At 33.8% G+C, this 16,686-nt stretch overlaps 1 protein-coding gene across 1 annotated transcript in view; it reads left to right on the top strand.

Annotated features, from left to right (window-relative positions):
- LOC133205686 (serine-protein kinase ATM-like) overlaps nt 1–16,686 on the top strand; it is a 244,053-nt gene that overhangs the window by 144,424 nt on the left and 82,943 nt on the right. The window contains exons 33-34 of the mRNA XM_061341539.1: nt 1,426–1,576; nt 1,826–1,916. Of these exons, the coding sequence (XP_061197523.1) occupies nt 1,426–1,576; nt 1,826–1,916 (242 nt within the window). The remainder of the gene's footprint in view (nt 1–1,425; nt 1,577–1,825; nt 1,917–16,686) is intronic.

The raw sequence follows: 16,686 nt of genomic DNA, 5'->3' as shown, positions 1-16,686 counted from the left end.
AATCAACATTTTCCCATTTAGTTTTGAAAAAGGAAGGGGGGGGGGGTCCTAGATAGGAAACTATAGATCAGACATTGAACGTTTGATCTTGATACTTACCTTTGACATGTTATACTGTAAAATGTTATTAAGTGCTGCCAGCATTTACTGCATGGACAATTTGTGCTCTATTGGTCTAAAAACAGTGGAGCAAAAAATTGATCAAGTCTATGTTTGCATCTTTCTTTGGCCAATAAAGTAGCTATTTCATCTACATTTTCCCTAGTAATAACAGTTTTAGGCATTGCCTTTATAAGAGTGATAAATGGGATCAGTGTTTTATGGAGACAATGTAAATAATATTTAAAAATCTTATTTTCAGATTCATTTGTAGAAATTAAAAAAAAATGATTTAAGGATTTCATTTGAGGAGTGATATACTCATCTGGACATAACTTTGAAAACTACTGGGCAGATTATTACCGACCTTACACATAAGAATGCAAATACATTGAAGATTAAAAATTGTTCAAGGCATCACCCTTGGGCAAAGGATGTGGTCTAGAGGTCACTTTGAAATCAAACTTAAGTGATATTTTGCTAAAAAATTTTATATTTCGACTTGCTGTGAAGACCAGGATCATCAACTCTTGTCAGTTGATGCCTCTTAGGACCTCATGTATGTTGATTCAAGAGTGGGTCATGGTGACCTACATTTTGACTATTTGATGTATTCATTTTAGATTTGATTTTGATGCATATCTTTGACACTTTGAGGACTGTTGTCATCAAAACTTGTTAGTTGATGCATCATGGGGCTGTTAAGTGTGTCAACTTGAAAATATGTCACCATGACCTACTTTCTGTATTTATGATTAATGATTTTCAAAACATTTCAGTTCATTATTTTGGGTACTAAGCTATTTAGAATCTTTTAAACCTTGTATGTTAGAATAATATCTGAATAGGTAGGTTACAGTAAACTACTTTCTGATTTTTGCAGATATTCATTTATAAACCAGGCTTACAAAAGAAGTTACAGGGTTATACCGAAAGACTTAATAGAATAGAACTAAGTTGTACATTTTATCAGAAGAGTGATTCTTGGCCCTTGAACCACTTGCAAGGGTTTGATTGGGGTGGGGGTGGGGGCAAGATTTGAGCGCACTGATCAAAGTAATTGTGCTGATTGATCTGAGAACTCTAGCTCATTTAAAAGAATGGACAGTGAATGAATGCGGGTAAACGGAGAGAATAAGTGACCAAATGCTGAAATAGTTACAGAAAGAAAGTGGATGATATTGTGAGCAATTGGAAATTGTAAGCAAACAGATGATTTACAGTACACGAAAGATTTTGCTAACAAGTAAAATGGGTTAGTAAGATGTTTCAGGAACTGCAGCAGTAAACAAGTGTTTCCATTCTTATAAAGATTTTTTTTTTCAGAGCGAAGTCTGTGAATTTCTTTTACCAATACTGGTACATGATGTTTTAAGTCTGGACAATGCTGCTCACAAAGAAATTCTCTCCCAACAAATCTCTAAATTCTTCCTACAGCATTGTCGTCTGTCATCAACAAAATTACAAGGACGGCAAGGTAATGGTAAGTCATATTGGTAACAGATAATTATCTTTCCGTATTATTGGACAATTTTAAACGAAGTGAACTTGGACAACTCTTTAAGTCACCTGAGTCGCTCAGATGACCTATTGCTATCTGTATACTATTTCATCATGCATCATCTGTTAACATTTAAAGAATTTCAGCTTCTTCTCTGGAATCACTGAACCAATTTCAACCACTTTTAAATATAAATAATAGTATATATATTTTTTTTGTTAGCAGAAAGTCCCAGTATTTGTCAGAACAAGGATTCTGTCAGAACAATGCTTAGAGTTGTACATTACCTCAGACAACAACCTAGAAATCAACAGGGGTAAGTGCTCTCTTAATATACCAATGGCAGTAAGCACTTTAATTTATAATATTTAAGAATCCCCTATTGTTGTCTGTTTTTTATGTAATCAAATATACGTATCAGCTTCTTCTTCATATCTATTGTGCCAGTTTGAACCAAACATAGCATGAAGCATCCTGTGGTGTTTACTCGGATGAATGGCCTCTCCTTTAAATGGGAGATATTAGTAAAATATTGAAAATAAACGGGGTTAGGGGGAGGGACATTAACTTCTTTGTTCAAAAGGATCAAACAGATTCCCAACCAATTTACTAGGGATGTCAAATCGGTCAATTTTTGATAATCGGTTACTCGGACGTTTTTCCGATCGAGTACCCGGGTACTTGGGAAAAATGTTAATACAAGTCTGTTAATTTTGTTGAGCCCCGTTAAGCTTTGTTAAACCCAAGGCTGTTTTTTATCTTGTTTATAAATGTATATTAACATGGAGTCCAACGGAATTGATTTTTTGGTACTAAATTTATTTATCAAATAAACACAATAGACGCAATTAATACATCAAAAATTACAAATGGTTTAGTTCTTCTTCAGGATTTATTTCATCAACGCAAAAGGAGAACAATCTATCAAGCAGGCTTGTGATGATATTAGACTAGCGAAAGAGAAGGAACGGACGTTGCTGGGATTGCTAGTCTAATATTATTTCATTTGTTGGTTGTTTCCCCCATATACACTAAACTTACTACGCAAACTGACTTTCAATATTTTTTTTTAATCTTTAGTTATTTCTAAATATTTCTTCACTTTTGAAGTGGGTAGCAACATTTCTATGCATGTCCGATTTCGCTGCCTTATATTAACTAAATAATTTTAAAATGATTTGAAGATAATAGACCATATTTAAATGATGAACACTGAAAACATTCATTGAAGCCATTCAAAAACTAAGGACCACAATAGGTGAGAACAGCTGTGTACCAGGTGATTGACCACTAATTACTGTATATACACAGCCAGAGGCGAGAACGGATGTTTTACAGGTATAGGTGACGACATGCTAATTAACATATGCACATTTAAGTTATTTTTTGATAAGTTTTTGATAAATATATGTATTTTGAAATATGAAAAAATACACATCCGAGTAACCGAGTACCATTTTTAGTATTCGATATTAGGACGTTCGATCGAGTACCCGGTTAACCGGGTACTCGTTGACATCCCTACAATTTACACATAAAGCAATTCTGAGTAAAAGGAAAAAAAATAAATTCCATGGCTTCCATCTTCACAACTTCAAAAATATTCTTTACTTCGATCTGGAAATCAAGGAGATAAACTGTTTGTATGATTATACTGAGCAATGAGCCCTTTATCAGATGTGAAATTCATTGCATTGCCCTTGTTTCAGGCCCCAGGGATGGGTTAAGTTGATCATGTATTAAAATTGCACTGTTTTTTTTTTTTTAAATCTGTTTCTTTACTCTTGGACATCAGGGTGGTATGTTCACATGATAATAATAGGCTTTGTATCCTCTGAGAAAATTGTGAATTTCATGATATTAGGATTTCAGCTGGTTTATAAAGTAGCTCACAAGCTTGTTAAAAATTCATGTCACAATTAAGAGTTCTAAGTTCCAGTTCCACGTTGGTCTGTGTTGGTCATGTGATACTAGAGTTAGCAACAAGGCCCACGAACCTTTTGTTTTAGTGGAGTTTGCCCAGCAAGAATTTTAATCTAATTAAAGTAATGAACTATTGGAATTTGAGAATGTGATATTTAAGTCTTCCGTTCACAACGGAAGACTTATAGTGATTGTATTGTTTCTTTTTATTATTATTATTATTATTCCTCCCAAATTTTGTGAGCGCGATTACTCAGAGATGGTTGGATAGATTTTCACAATTTTTCACATGATAGTAGGCTGATATATGAAGTTTATATAAAATTCCGCTTTTTGAAAAATTCACTTCCGGTCCGAAGTTATGGCCGAATTTCCAATTTTAAAATGGACTTTTGTCCGGTGTTTTTCTCAGAAACGGTTTGAGGTAAAGATGTGAAATTTACAGGAATATTAGATCATGACATTCTCTTTGTTTCGAAGTTGTTTTCGTGTGTTTCCGGTACTTCCTGTCCGAACCGGAAGTGAACTTGTGTTAGGTCAATTTTTAACTTTTTTGTATTTTAATATTTTTTCAAGATATTATTATGTATAACAGAGGTTCTTCTACAAATACTAAATATATAATTTGTTTTGAAATCAGATTCCACATTTTGTAGATTTTCGGTACCGTCATTTTCCCTATATACCTAGTGTGTATACAGTGGGCAAAGAAAGATAACTCTGACTTGTAAGTGAGAATAGAACTTTCGAGATAAAGGCGGAAATAGTATCGATGACGTCAGAGACATATACACTCTCCATATCAAAATATTTAGACGTTCCATATTCAATCTTCTAAATGTAAGAGTACGTTGATTACCGCTTCCAGTGCATGTAAAGTTTGAAGTTGCCAGTGGAGTGTAAGTCTGTTTTGACAGTTAATTGATTTACACATGAATATATCTAAAACAAAAAATTAATATATATGCTAGCTATAGGTAGCTAATTCAATTAAATATATTATAAGCACTGAATATACATTTATAGTGATGGACAGGCATGCAATTTTATCTATCTCGTATACTAAGTTCAGAATACGATAGTTATAAGCTTTCTATAATGCAGACGATTTATTATTCTCTATGATTTGAATGCGAAATTATCCCGATTTCCGAGTTTTATTTCCGATATTAAAAAATATTACATACACTCAAAAAAGGAATTAAGCGATAGAAAATTGTAATACAGTACTGTTTTAAAGCCTTTATAAATAAATTGATATCTGCCACTGAAAAGAAAGAAAATCAATCTATAGATTAGATTTGGTTATTACATGTATATTTGATAAAAAGTTGAATTATTTATGACACATGATCTATACTCTATATACCCAAGGAGTTATAAAAGATGTGAAAGGCGATTCTTGGATTCTTGTGAAATACTCAAAGAGTTAAAAAAAAATATGTGAAAACGCGATTCTGTGTGAAATAATGCTTCGCTATATCTTTCTTTTGAAAAAAAAAAAACATGATAAAAAATTGCACAGGTCTGTTGATATGTGGGATGAGTATACCTGAATGAACACAATTTTATGCAATTATATATAATTATGTACATGCAACTGACCTGTACTTTTCCTTATAATTCATAAAACATAAAACTATCTAATTCCTTTGAAGCCTCCCCCCCCCCCCCCTCGGTCTTGATTAATATTTGGAGATGTTAGTGCAGCTAGGCATTTGAATTATATAATCGTTTTAGATTTAAATCTGGAACATGTGGTTATAAATACATTTACATGTATACAGAATTTCATATTCTATAATGGTAGATTTGTCATTATGATACTGAAATGTTCAATTTACGTCTGAGAGAGAGAGAGAGAGAGGAAGAGAGAGAGAGAGAGAGATTCCCTCTTAATCCCGATCCTCCTTTCCATTTACATAGACCAAAAATTAGTTCTATATCAGTGACACCCATTCTTTATTAAATGTTTTTTGATTTCATAGTCAGTCATGGTCACATCCTGTATATTTTTCTGCTTAAAAAGTATTACACGAAGTGCACGTGTGTTGACCTGTCAATCAAAATAACCTGACGCTGTATGCACTGCAAAAAAGTAGCCTGAGTTCGAAATGATCTTGAAGTATGATCTTTAAGTACATCTGATGCAACAAACTTGTGAAAAAAATAAAATAAATAAAATATCGCGGTATAATAAACTTCGATTGTGGGACGTGGAGACCGGTCCTTGGGATGAGATCGTATAAATCGAGGTCCCGTGTCGCAGAAGGTGCTGGCACAAAAAAGATTATTCACTGCTCAATGGTGATAATTGCCAAAGTATAAGTATACTCCGGCGAGCGGTGGCGTTTCCATGTGAGTGAAAACTTCTCGACAGGGACGTAAACAACATATAATAAATCAATCAATTAATCGATTGCTTAATAATTACTGTTATTGAATAATCTTTCTTATAGGTAAGTAGTATAGAGGGGGACATTATATCCAGGATTGAGGTTCAAAATTGAGGTTCAGTTTAGACCAGGAAGGTAATTAGGGAGGACCGTAACAGGAAGTCAATAAGTAGTATTAATACGAGGATTAGAATGATGAACAACGTTTCTTCGTTATTAATTTATTTCATTTGATATATGAAGATATCCAATCACAATTAGCGCGCTGTGGTTAATTAAAAGAATTGGTGATCAAAAAAATTGATTTTGATAAAGATGAACATGTAGTATAGAGTGATGCAAAATAAGCAGATATGAGGTTTGAGGTGGTGAACCCGACATAAACCCGGAAGATAATTGTGAAGGAGTATTAGTATTAACGTAATCCGGAAAATAACTTGATCCGAAAGTATTGATTAATCTTCTTGAATGACAGATTACAAGTAGAGAAAATCAAATTGTTTACTTGTAAAACAATTAAACTCAGATTCATCACACAAAAATTTAAAATACAGATACAAATTTAGAAAATGTTTAATAATGATTGTGAAGGAGTTTTGGCTTAATCCGGGAAACAACTTGATTTGTCTTTTTGAATGAGAGATTATAAGGATAGCATATAATTATTATCTGTATTATAAGAGTATATATATTTGATTTAAAAAAGAGAGGATGAAGAAACGTGTAAATTTTAGCAAACACAACTCTGTTATAAATAACCCGTATGAAGATCGACAAGGGAATGGATGTAGATGTCGTTTCAAGAGACGAATTGAAAATGCATCAGATATTATTGAATCGGTTTTTGATGAAACATCTTGAGAAAATATCTCTTAAATTTGTAAAGTGTAGTCGATCATGTTAGTTCAATTCAATGACAGCATACAATCATCGAAATCCATACTTCCGATTTGTATTATTTAATAGTCATGATTAATCTATAAAAACACAAAACTGTTAAGACCGGAAACTACGTTTCTGACAACACGATTTGATGATACATTTACTTTCATTTGTCTCAAAATGAATTCTCACTGTAAACTGGATTTTGCTAGTCTACGATTTTATTTAAGATTTCAAATCCTTGCTCAGATATTTTATTTATTGTTTAAATTTTTATGTAAAAAATTCAAATCTTTGTTCATATATATACTGGTATATATTTTATTTATTTTAAAGTTAGATAATCAGGTTAACAAATTAATCATACCCCACCCTTCTTTACTAGAAGATATTTTTGTAAATAATAACTTGTACATATTTTAAGTATTTTGAGATGTACAGACATTCTTCCTTCGAAAGGGAACTATGAGTATAAGTAGGTTGGATTACCACTTGCAGAGCAGAATTAAATCCAAGTTCATCTGAAATACAATGAAACTAACTAATAAATGAAACTAATGTAGTATTACAAACAGAGACTATATTATTACCTACTTAATTATCAGGTGGGACCAGTACATACTGATCTTGAAATCTATCTAATTCTATTTCCACTTCTGAATTATTTAATACAGAAGGATAGAGGGTTAGCATATCGCCCCTCAATCGCTTAATAGAGAAATACCGACATCTTACGAACGAACGTAACTCGCCCTAACTTCCCGTATCTCGGTAGTTTTCCCGGGACCAGTTATTGCACCTATATATACATGTAGTTTAAAATCGGAACAAAAAAGTATATGTGTACAATAGAACGAATAGTGTTTTAATGACTTTGTAAATGATGATTTCTCCTGTCTAATTTCTGTAATCACTTACAATGTAATTATAAGAAGAAAATATGCCATAATACCTAAGACGGATTAGGAAACACGTTTGTCATGCGTCAGTGGTTTTACGTATATATACTATGTGCGCTGTGTTCTTTTTGGGGAAAAGTTACGTTTTATAGCATGATATAATCTAAACTCACACCACCCAGTATAAATTCGTGCAAAGGCAACAAGTTACTATATATAGGTGATGCCCTTATATTGTGTCTTGTATTAAAAGTGTACATTTATGTGTTTGTAAGAGAGAGAGAGAGCACAATGGACAATAAATTATCATTGTTTTCCAACGTTTCAGAAATCAGCCATCAAAAATCAGAAAATAGGTGGCACTACTTCGGGGAATGTATTATTTTTAAAGTTGGCGCACGTCGATGTTTGTGTTGGAGTCTAAGCTCAATTCATTTAATAAAATGTCCGTTTTCATTACATTTAACTAAATATATGAAATACAAATTTCCATGTACTACAATCCTAAAAAAAATACTTGCATATTCAATAGGTCGGGAAACAGTTTTTTTTCATATTGTATCTAATAAAAGAAAAAGTAACTTCATAAAGTAGGAAGGGTAGGTCCTTTTTATATATATAAAATATCACTTTAAAGAAATAAATGAACATTCATATGGTAGATAGTATCTTCTTGGATGATGTATTAAATGGCGATCTTCACTTAATTTATCTTGCGGCTTCTTTTCATTATATATGTAATATCTGTATAGATATGTTGATTATAAAAAAAAAAAAAAAAAAACAACAACAACAACCCTGCAACTTATGCCTTTGGGTAGGGTGGTATTTTTATTAATTTTCTTTGTACTCAAGTTATGTTCCATTATGTCATTGTTTGTCAAGCATGCATTATTCGTCAGAATATAAATTCACAAGATACACTGTAAACGTAAAGGGTAACCTTGACCGCACACTGAGTAATTTCGACCGAAGCTCCAATATATTAAAAAAAAAAAAGAAGCTATAATCGAAAGCATAACTTGCGTCATCTGTAAGGGAAAAAATCCTTTTATCCTGTTTAAAAAACAAGAAAAGAGTGATTCGAGTATACTATGTTTGTGTGAATCGACATGATTTCTAATTTAACATGTATGTCAATTTCAAATATTAGATTTTAAGCAGCTTCAAACCGTGTTTGTAGCTATCTAATAAGGGTGTGTCATCTTAATCATAATAATAAGGAAACGGATTAGTATAAGTTTTTAAACTCGTTTCCGAATCCTTTCTGTTTTTTATACTACTTCCCTGTATTTTCTGCTTGTCATTTTCAAATAAAATATGGTTTGAACTAAGTATACTGACAAAATGTTACGGTAGTAATCAAAGTGTGAATAATTTGAAGACATCGAGTGCACGACGCTGATTCATTGAGTTGTCAAGGTATGCTTCAAATGTGCACACACAGGCAAATAAACCGAACAGACGAGTTTTCATTGATATGTAGATCTAGTTTCTACTTATACTTTTTTAATACAGTCATGAATTCTTTCTAGTAAAAGTGATATTGCTGCAGATTTACTGCATCATTTTTCCTTAGTGGAATCAGAAACATATCATTTTCGTTTTTAGAAGTAGGAGGGGGTGGGGTGGGACCAGAGAAGAAAATTCAACTTACTTGAATTAAAATCTGACAAGCAAAAAAAAAAAAGGGGGGGGGTTTAACTCGAAAATCCTATTTCATATGGGGGGGGGGGGTTCAAACTTTTTTACAGAACAATATTTTCTTCATGCATTATATTACATGTAACCTAATTTTGCTGATACTATACGTGTCTGAAATTTACTCACCAATGCAGCTTTCATATGTGCACAGGGTAACTTACAATTTCTGTTCAGCTAATTTGCATTGCATTTTAATTTGTAAAAACTAAATATTTTGAATTAAATATGCACGAGTTTCATTTGCAAAAAAATTCTAATATATTTCACGTTAGGAATGGCTATTGATTAATTTTCTATTCGATTCGCTATTGTCAGAGGTAATAATGCCTCGTAATGGCTAAGAAATACTTGGAAATACTATATTCTGCGAAAAATAAAACCCGGCTTCAATATATATATATGTATTATAAATGTAGCCATATCATGAATCGAGGGGGGAGTGGGGGGGGGGGGTATCCTACACTCATAGAACTAAAACTTTTGTAAAAAACGCAATTCAAAAACCGATTTTTTTTCTGCAGAAAATAGATGTACGTACACAATAAAAGCTATTAAACAAAACATTATCTGGTACTCACGATCGACCGAAATTGCAAAGATGGTTGAAGTTACATCATTCTACCCTATATAATCAGTTTAGAAGTCTAATAAATAAAAACCCAACTTAACTGTAAATTTTATAGTTATATGTACAACGTTTAGCCAGTAGCATGAACAGAAAGGCCATTGTTTTATGTTAATTTTTTATCTCTCCCTCGCCCTCTTTTCCGTAAGAGAGAAATAAGACATTTTTCATTTTCCTTTCATTTCCCTTTTCGGAACCCCTTTCCTCGTTTAAATGCCCATTGAAATGTATTGGAGCGTCACGGTAGGTACTACGACAAGAAGTAGTTTTCAGGTATCTTGCGGGGATTTTATCTATTGAAATCTTAATGACATTGAAAATTTCAATAATGCAACTGTGAATACAATGAACGATCCCCTTCTTTGGTTACATTCGTTCGTAAGATGTCGGTATTTCTCTAATGCGAGATTTCAACATCCATCTGATACTTTTAAACTATTCTGACAAAGTGTCAAGGTCTTCTTTTTTCATGTTTGACCCATCGCCTGAATTCATAATATTTATAAAATTATAACGCCAGTTGAAGGAACGGGGTTTCCCTAAATTTTGGCCCTTTTAAAATAAGAGGTTTTAGGTCCTCATTATTAACTATATTTACTTGACCAGTAATGAATCTGTATGTAAAACAACGATACGTGTAAGTCCCTACAATGACAAACAGTTCTACACTCTGGCATACACACCTTTGCTCACAGTCATTATAAAATCAGACCATTTGATAATCATGAGTAAGACCATGAACCATGAATTGTGAAAATTGGTTATATAACAAGACACATCTAATTTGTCATATAAATTTATTGACTATGTATATTTTTTAGTTTGATGCATGTATTTTACACAATATGTAAATACATCTTCATCATAACATGTCAATTTGATAATAAAGAATTAGATTTAAACAAAGACTTTGTTTTATTGTTACATAATATCAAATCACTTGTACGTGAATTATTCATCCCTTTCCCCGTCGTCAGATTCTTCCTCGGAATGATCCTGGTAAAAGCTGTCATCAACCTCCAACAACTGATCAAACTCATGTCTATATTTATTAAGAGTACGGGAAACCGCTCTTTCCAGATTTGTATCCTTTTTCTCCATAAGGGTTGAAACATCTTTCTTGATGTCGCGATGGAGTTTGCTTCGATTCAATTGCGCCAAAATTAAAAGAATTCTTTTGTACTTCTTAAAAAGTAAGTTTCTGTCTTTGGGTAACATCATTTCGCTTACTTCCTCTCGAGCTTCCGTTTTGGATAGTTTTGAATTTTCCTCCATAAGCTTATAAATTTTTTTTTCGAATTGAGATTGATTTTCCTCCCATACTTCATTGACTAGAGTAGCGAATCCTTTGTCATCATCTTCGTCACTGACGTCAGACATGGTGTCGCTTTCAGCTGTATTTTCTTCCATTGGGCAACCATTTTTGATATGGCGCTGTAAATCGTATGAGCTGGCATACATGGTTCCGCATTCGGCGCACGATGGGTATTTCTCGTCAAAATGCATATTTCTCGAATTAAGTTGCGATGGCCAAGGATAGGTTTTAAGATTATCAGCAGCTCCCATTGGTTTTCTTTGATAATACAACATATTTTTTTCATGATTATCCTGCATTGGTTTCTGAAAAGGCATCTCCTCGCTTTGATCGTCGGTGTGAAGAGTTTGATAGTAGGACGGGTAACCTGGAAACGTCTTCTGTGTTTGATGTTCTGCTTTCAAATGATATCCAAAGTAGTCTCGCGCTCTTATATATGGTTCAAATATGTCCGTCTGGAATCGCTTTGATTCCGGGGTCATTTGCTTTAAATCTAACACTAATGCTCCGTATGGGATTGATACAGCTTTTTCATAAACGTCTAGAAGCTTCTTAGAATTTCCTGGGTACATCTGCCGTGCTAGGATTCCGATCTGTTGTCTATCTCTGGGATTTTTAAACAGAACTATGTACTGACTGTTTAAACTCATGGTTCGATTTTCTTTTCCTTTGTTGAACAAATTCTGCATGATACAGATCACACTTAGGTTGCGATGGTGTGCACCTTCTGTAAACAGCTCACAGATCTCCTTGTCCTGGGTTGCATCCTTCATCATGTCGTCAATGATCAAAAGAGTTCTTTCCCGGGGGTTGATAACTGTATCTGAATTAATTTCTTCTGTAATGCCTCGAATAAATATTATACCAGGAATCCAGTACTTTAGTTCATCATAAAGAGGCTGCCATCGCTTATAAATCCACAACATTCTCTCTGGTACTGGACTTATGAGCTGTTTACTGTGAATTAATAGTTCCTTGATCCATGTGGATTTTCCAGACATTGTCGGTCCTGCGACAATCATTGTGAAGGGATGGATAAATTTAAACTTCTCATCTTCTGATGACTTTGTTGGAAGAGGCAAATCTTGAGGAGGAGGGGGAGGAGAGGGAAGAGGAGGAGGAGAGTCCTGAAGAGGAAGAGGAGAGTCCTGAAGAGGAGGTAAGTCCTGAGGAGGAGGAGGAGGAGGAGGAGGGGTAATCATCTCCTGACGATGAGGATATGCATGAGTGGTCTGAGGATATGGTTGGCTTTTTTCATGAGCAATACGTTCATGCCTCCTCATGTTATCGTACCTAGAAAATTTACGCTGGCAGATAGAGCATGATATTGACCGCATGGTTGTCTAGGACAAAATGAACGAATCTTCACTTTATCCTCTTATATATCCTGTAATTCATACTCCTTAACCCAGGAATTAATTTTTTTTATATCCCTGCCATTTGATCAACACTTTCGTCTGGCGTCTGGACATGCGTCTTTTTAACTCTTTTTAGCTTTTTTGTTTTCTATTTTCCTGAATTCAGGAAAATAGGGAAAAAAATGAGGAGGCATGAACGTATTGCTCATGAAAAAAGCCAACCATATCCTCAGACCACTCATGCATATCCTCATCGTCAGGAGATGATTACCCCTCCTCCTCCTCCTCCTCCTCCTCAGGACTTACCTCCTCTTCAGGACTCTCCTCTTCCTCTTCAGGACTCTCCTCCTCCTCTTCCCTCTCCTCCCCCTCCTCCTCAAGATTTGCCTCTTCCAACAAAGTCATCAGAAGATGAGAAGTTTAAATTTATCCATCCCTTCACAATGATTGTCGCAGGACCGACAATGTCTGGAAAATCCACATGGATCAAGGAACTATTAATTCACAGTAAACAGCTCATAAGTCCAGTACCAGAGAGAATGTTGTGGATTTATAAGCGATGGCAGCCTCTTTATGATGAACTAAAGTACTGGATTCCTGGTATAATATTTATTCGAGGCATTACAGAAGAAATTAATTCAGATACAGTTATCAACCCCCGGGAAAGAACTCTTTTGATCATTGACGACATGATGAAGGATGCAACCCAGGACAAGGAGATCTGTGAGCTGTTTACAGAAGGTGCACACCATCGCAACCTAAGTGTGATCTGTATCATGCAGAATTTGTTCAACAAAGGAAAAGAAAATCGAACCATGAGTTTAAACAGTCAGTACATAGTTCTGTTTAAAAATCCCAGAGATAGACAACAGATCGGAATCCTAGCACGGCAGATGTACCCAGGAAATTCTAAGAAGCTTCTAGACGTTTATGAAAAAGCTGTATCAATCCCATACGGAGCATTAGTGTTAGATTTAAAGCAAATGACCCCGGAATCAAAGCGATTCCAGACGGACATATTTGAACCATATATAAGAGCGCGAGACTACTTTGGATATCATTTGAAAGCAGAATATCAAACACAGAAGACGTTTCCAGGTTACCCGTCCTACTATCAAACTCTTCACACCGACGATCAAAGCGAGGAGATGCCTTTTCAGAAACCAATGCAGGATAATCATGAAAAAAATATGTTGTATTATCAAAGAAAACCAATGGGAGCTGCTGATAATCTTAAAACCTATCCTTGGCCATCGCAACTTAATTCGAGAAATATGCATTTTGACGAGAAATACCCATCGTGCGCCGAATGCGGAACCATGTATGCCAGCTCATACGATTTACAGCGCCATATCAAAAATGGTTGCCCAATGGAAGAAAATACAGCTGAAAGCGACACCATGTCTGACGTCAGTGACGAAGATGATGACAAAGGATTCGCTACTCTAGTCAATGAAGTATGGGAGGAAAATCAATCTCAATTCGAAAAAAAAATTTATAAGCTTATGGAGGAAAATTCAAAACTATCCAAAACGGAAGCTCGAGAGGAAGTAAGCGAAATGATGTTACCCAAAGACAGAAACTTACTTTTTAAGAAGTACAAAAGAATTCTTTTAATTTTGGCGCAATTGAATCGAAGCAAACTCCATCGCGACATCAAGAAAGATGTTTCAACCCTTATGGAGAAAAAGGATATAAATCTGGAAAGAGCGGTTTCCCGTACTCTTAATAAATATAGACATGAGTTTGATCAGTTGTTGGAGGTTGATGACAGCTTTTACCAGGATCATTCCGAGGAAGAATCTGACGACGGGGAAAGGGATGAATAATTCACGTACAAGTGATTTGATATTATGTAACAATAAAACAAAGTCTTTGTTTAAATCTAATTCTTTATTATCAAATTGACATGTTATGATGAAGATGTATTTACATATTGTGTAAAATACATGCATCAAACTAAAAAATATACATAGTCAATAAATTTATATGACAAATTAGATGTGTCTTGTTATATAACCAATTTTCACAATTCATGGTTCATGGTCTTACTCATGATTATCAAATGGTCTGATTTTATAATGACTGTGAGCAAAGGTGTGTATGCCAGAGTGTAGAACTGTTTGTCATTGAAGGGACTTACACGTATCGTTGTTTTACATACAGATTCATTACTGGTCAAGTAAATATAGTTAATAATGAGGACCTAAAACCTCTTATTTTAAAAGGGCCAAAATTTAGGGAAACCCCGTTCCTTCAACTGGCGTTATAATTTTATAAATATTATGAATTCAGGCGATGGGTCAAACATGAAAAAAGAAGACCTTGACACTTTGTCAGAATAGTTTAAAAGTATCAGATGGATGTTGAAATCTCGCATTAAGCGATTGAGGGGCGATATGCTAACCCTCTATCCTTCTGTATTAAATAATTCAGAAGTGGAAATAGAATTAGATAGATTTCAAGATCAGTATGTACTGGTCCCACCTGATAATTAAGTAGGTAATAATATAGTCTCTGTTTGTAATACTACATTAGTTTCATTTATTAGTTAGTTTCATTGTATTTCAGATGAACTTGGATTTAATTCTGCTCTGCAAGTGGTAATCCAACCTACTTATACTCATAGTTCCCTTTCGAAGGAAGAATGTCTGTACATCTCAAAATACTTAAAATATGTACAAGTTATTATTTACAAAAATATCTTCTAGTAAAGAAGGGTGGGGTATGATTAATTTGTTAACCTGATTATCTAACTTTAAAATAAATAAAATATATACCAGTATATATATGAACAAAGATTTGAATTTTTTACATAAAAATTTAAACAATAAATAAAATATCTGAGCAAGGATTTGAAATCTTAAATAAAATCGTAGACTAGCAAAATCCAGTTTACAGTGAGAATTCATTTTGAGACAAATGAAAGTAAATGTATCATCAAATTGTGTTGTCAGAAACGTAGTTTCCGGTCTTAACAGTTTTGTGTTTTTATAGATTAATCATGACTATTAAATAATACAAATCGGAAGTATGGATTTCGATGATTGTATGCTGTCATTGAATTGAACTAACATGATCGACTACACTTTACAAATTTAAGAGATATTTTCTCAAGATGTTTCATCAAAAACCGATTCAATAATATCTGATGCATTTTCAATTCGTCTCTTGAAACGACATCTACATCCATACCCTTGTCGATCTTCATACGGGTTATTTATAACAGAGTTGTGTTTGCTAAAATTTACACGTTTCTTCATCCTCTCTTTTTTAAATCAAATATATATACTCTTATAATACAGATAATAATTATATGCTATCCTTATAATCTCTCATTCAAAAAGACAAATCAAGTTGTTTCCCGGATTAAGCCAAAACTCCTTCACAATCATTATTAAACATTTTCTAAATTTGTATCTGTATTTTAAATTTTTGTGTGATGAATCTGAGTTTAATTGTTTTACAAGTAAACAATTTGATTTTCTCTACTTGTAATCTGTCATTCAAGAAGATTAATCAATACTTTCGGATCAAGTTATTTTCCGGATTACGTTAATACTAATACTCCTTCACAATTATCTTCCGGGTTTATGTCGGGTTCACCACCTCAAACCTCATATCTGCTTATTTTGCATCACTCTATACTACATGTTCATCTTTATCAAAATCAATTTTTTTGATCACCAATTCTTTTAATTAACCACAGCGCGCTAATTGTGATTGGATATCTTCATATATCAAATGAAATAAATTAATAACGAAGAAACGTTGTTCATCATTCTAATCCTCGTATTAATACTACTTATTGACTTCCTGTTACGGTCCTCCCTAATTACCTTCCTGGTCTAAACTGAACCTCAATTTTGAACCTCAATCCTGGATATAATGTCCCCCTCTATACTACTTAGGTATGCTGTCAAATCTTGATAGCTGATAGTACGGTGTTCGTTCGTCTGTTTGTCTTAGAAATGATTGCAAACA

This window comes from Saccostrea echinata, unplaced genomic scaffold (assembly GCF_033153115.1).
Source record: "Saccostrea echinata isolate AGI-Se365-2 ecotype Australia unplaced genomic scaffold, CSIRO_AGI_Sech_v1 ptg000054l, whole genome shotgun sequence".
NCBI lineage: Eukaryota > Metazoa > Mollusca > Bivalvia > Ostreida > Ostreidae > Saccostrea > Saccostrea echinata.
Note: the sequence above shows the minus strand (reverse complement) of the source record. Positions and strands in the feature narration are given on the sequence as shown.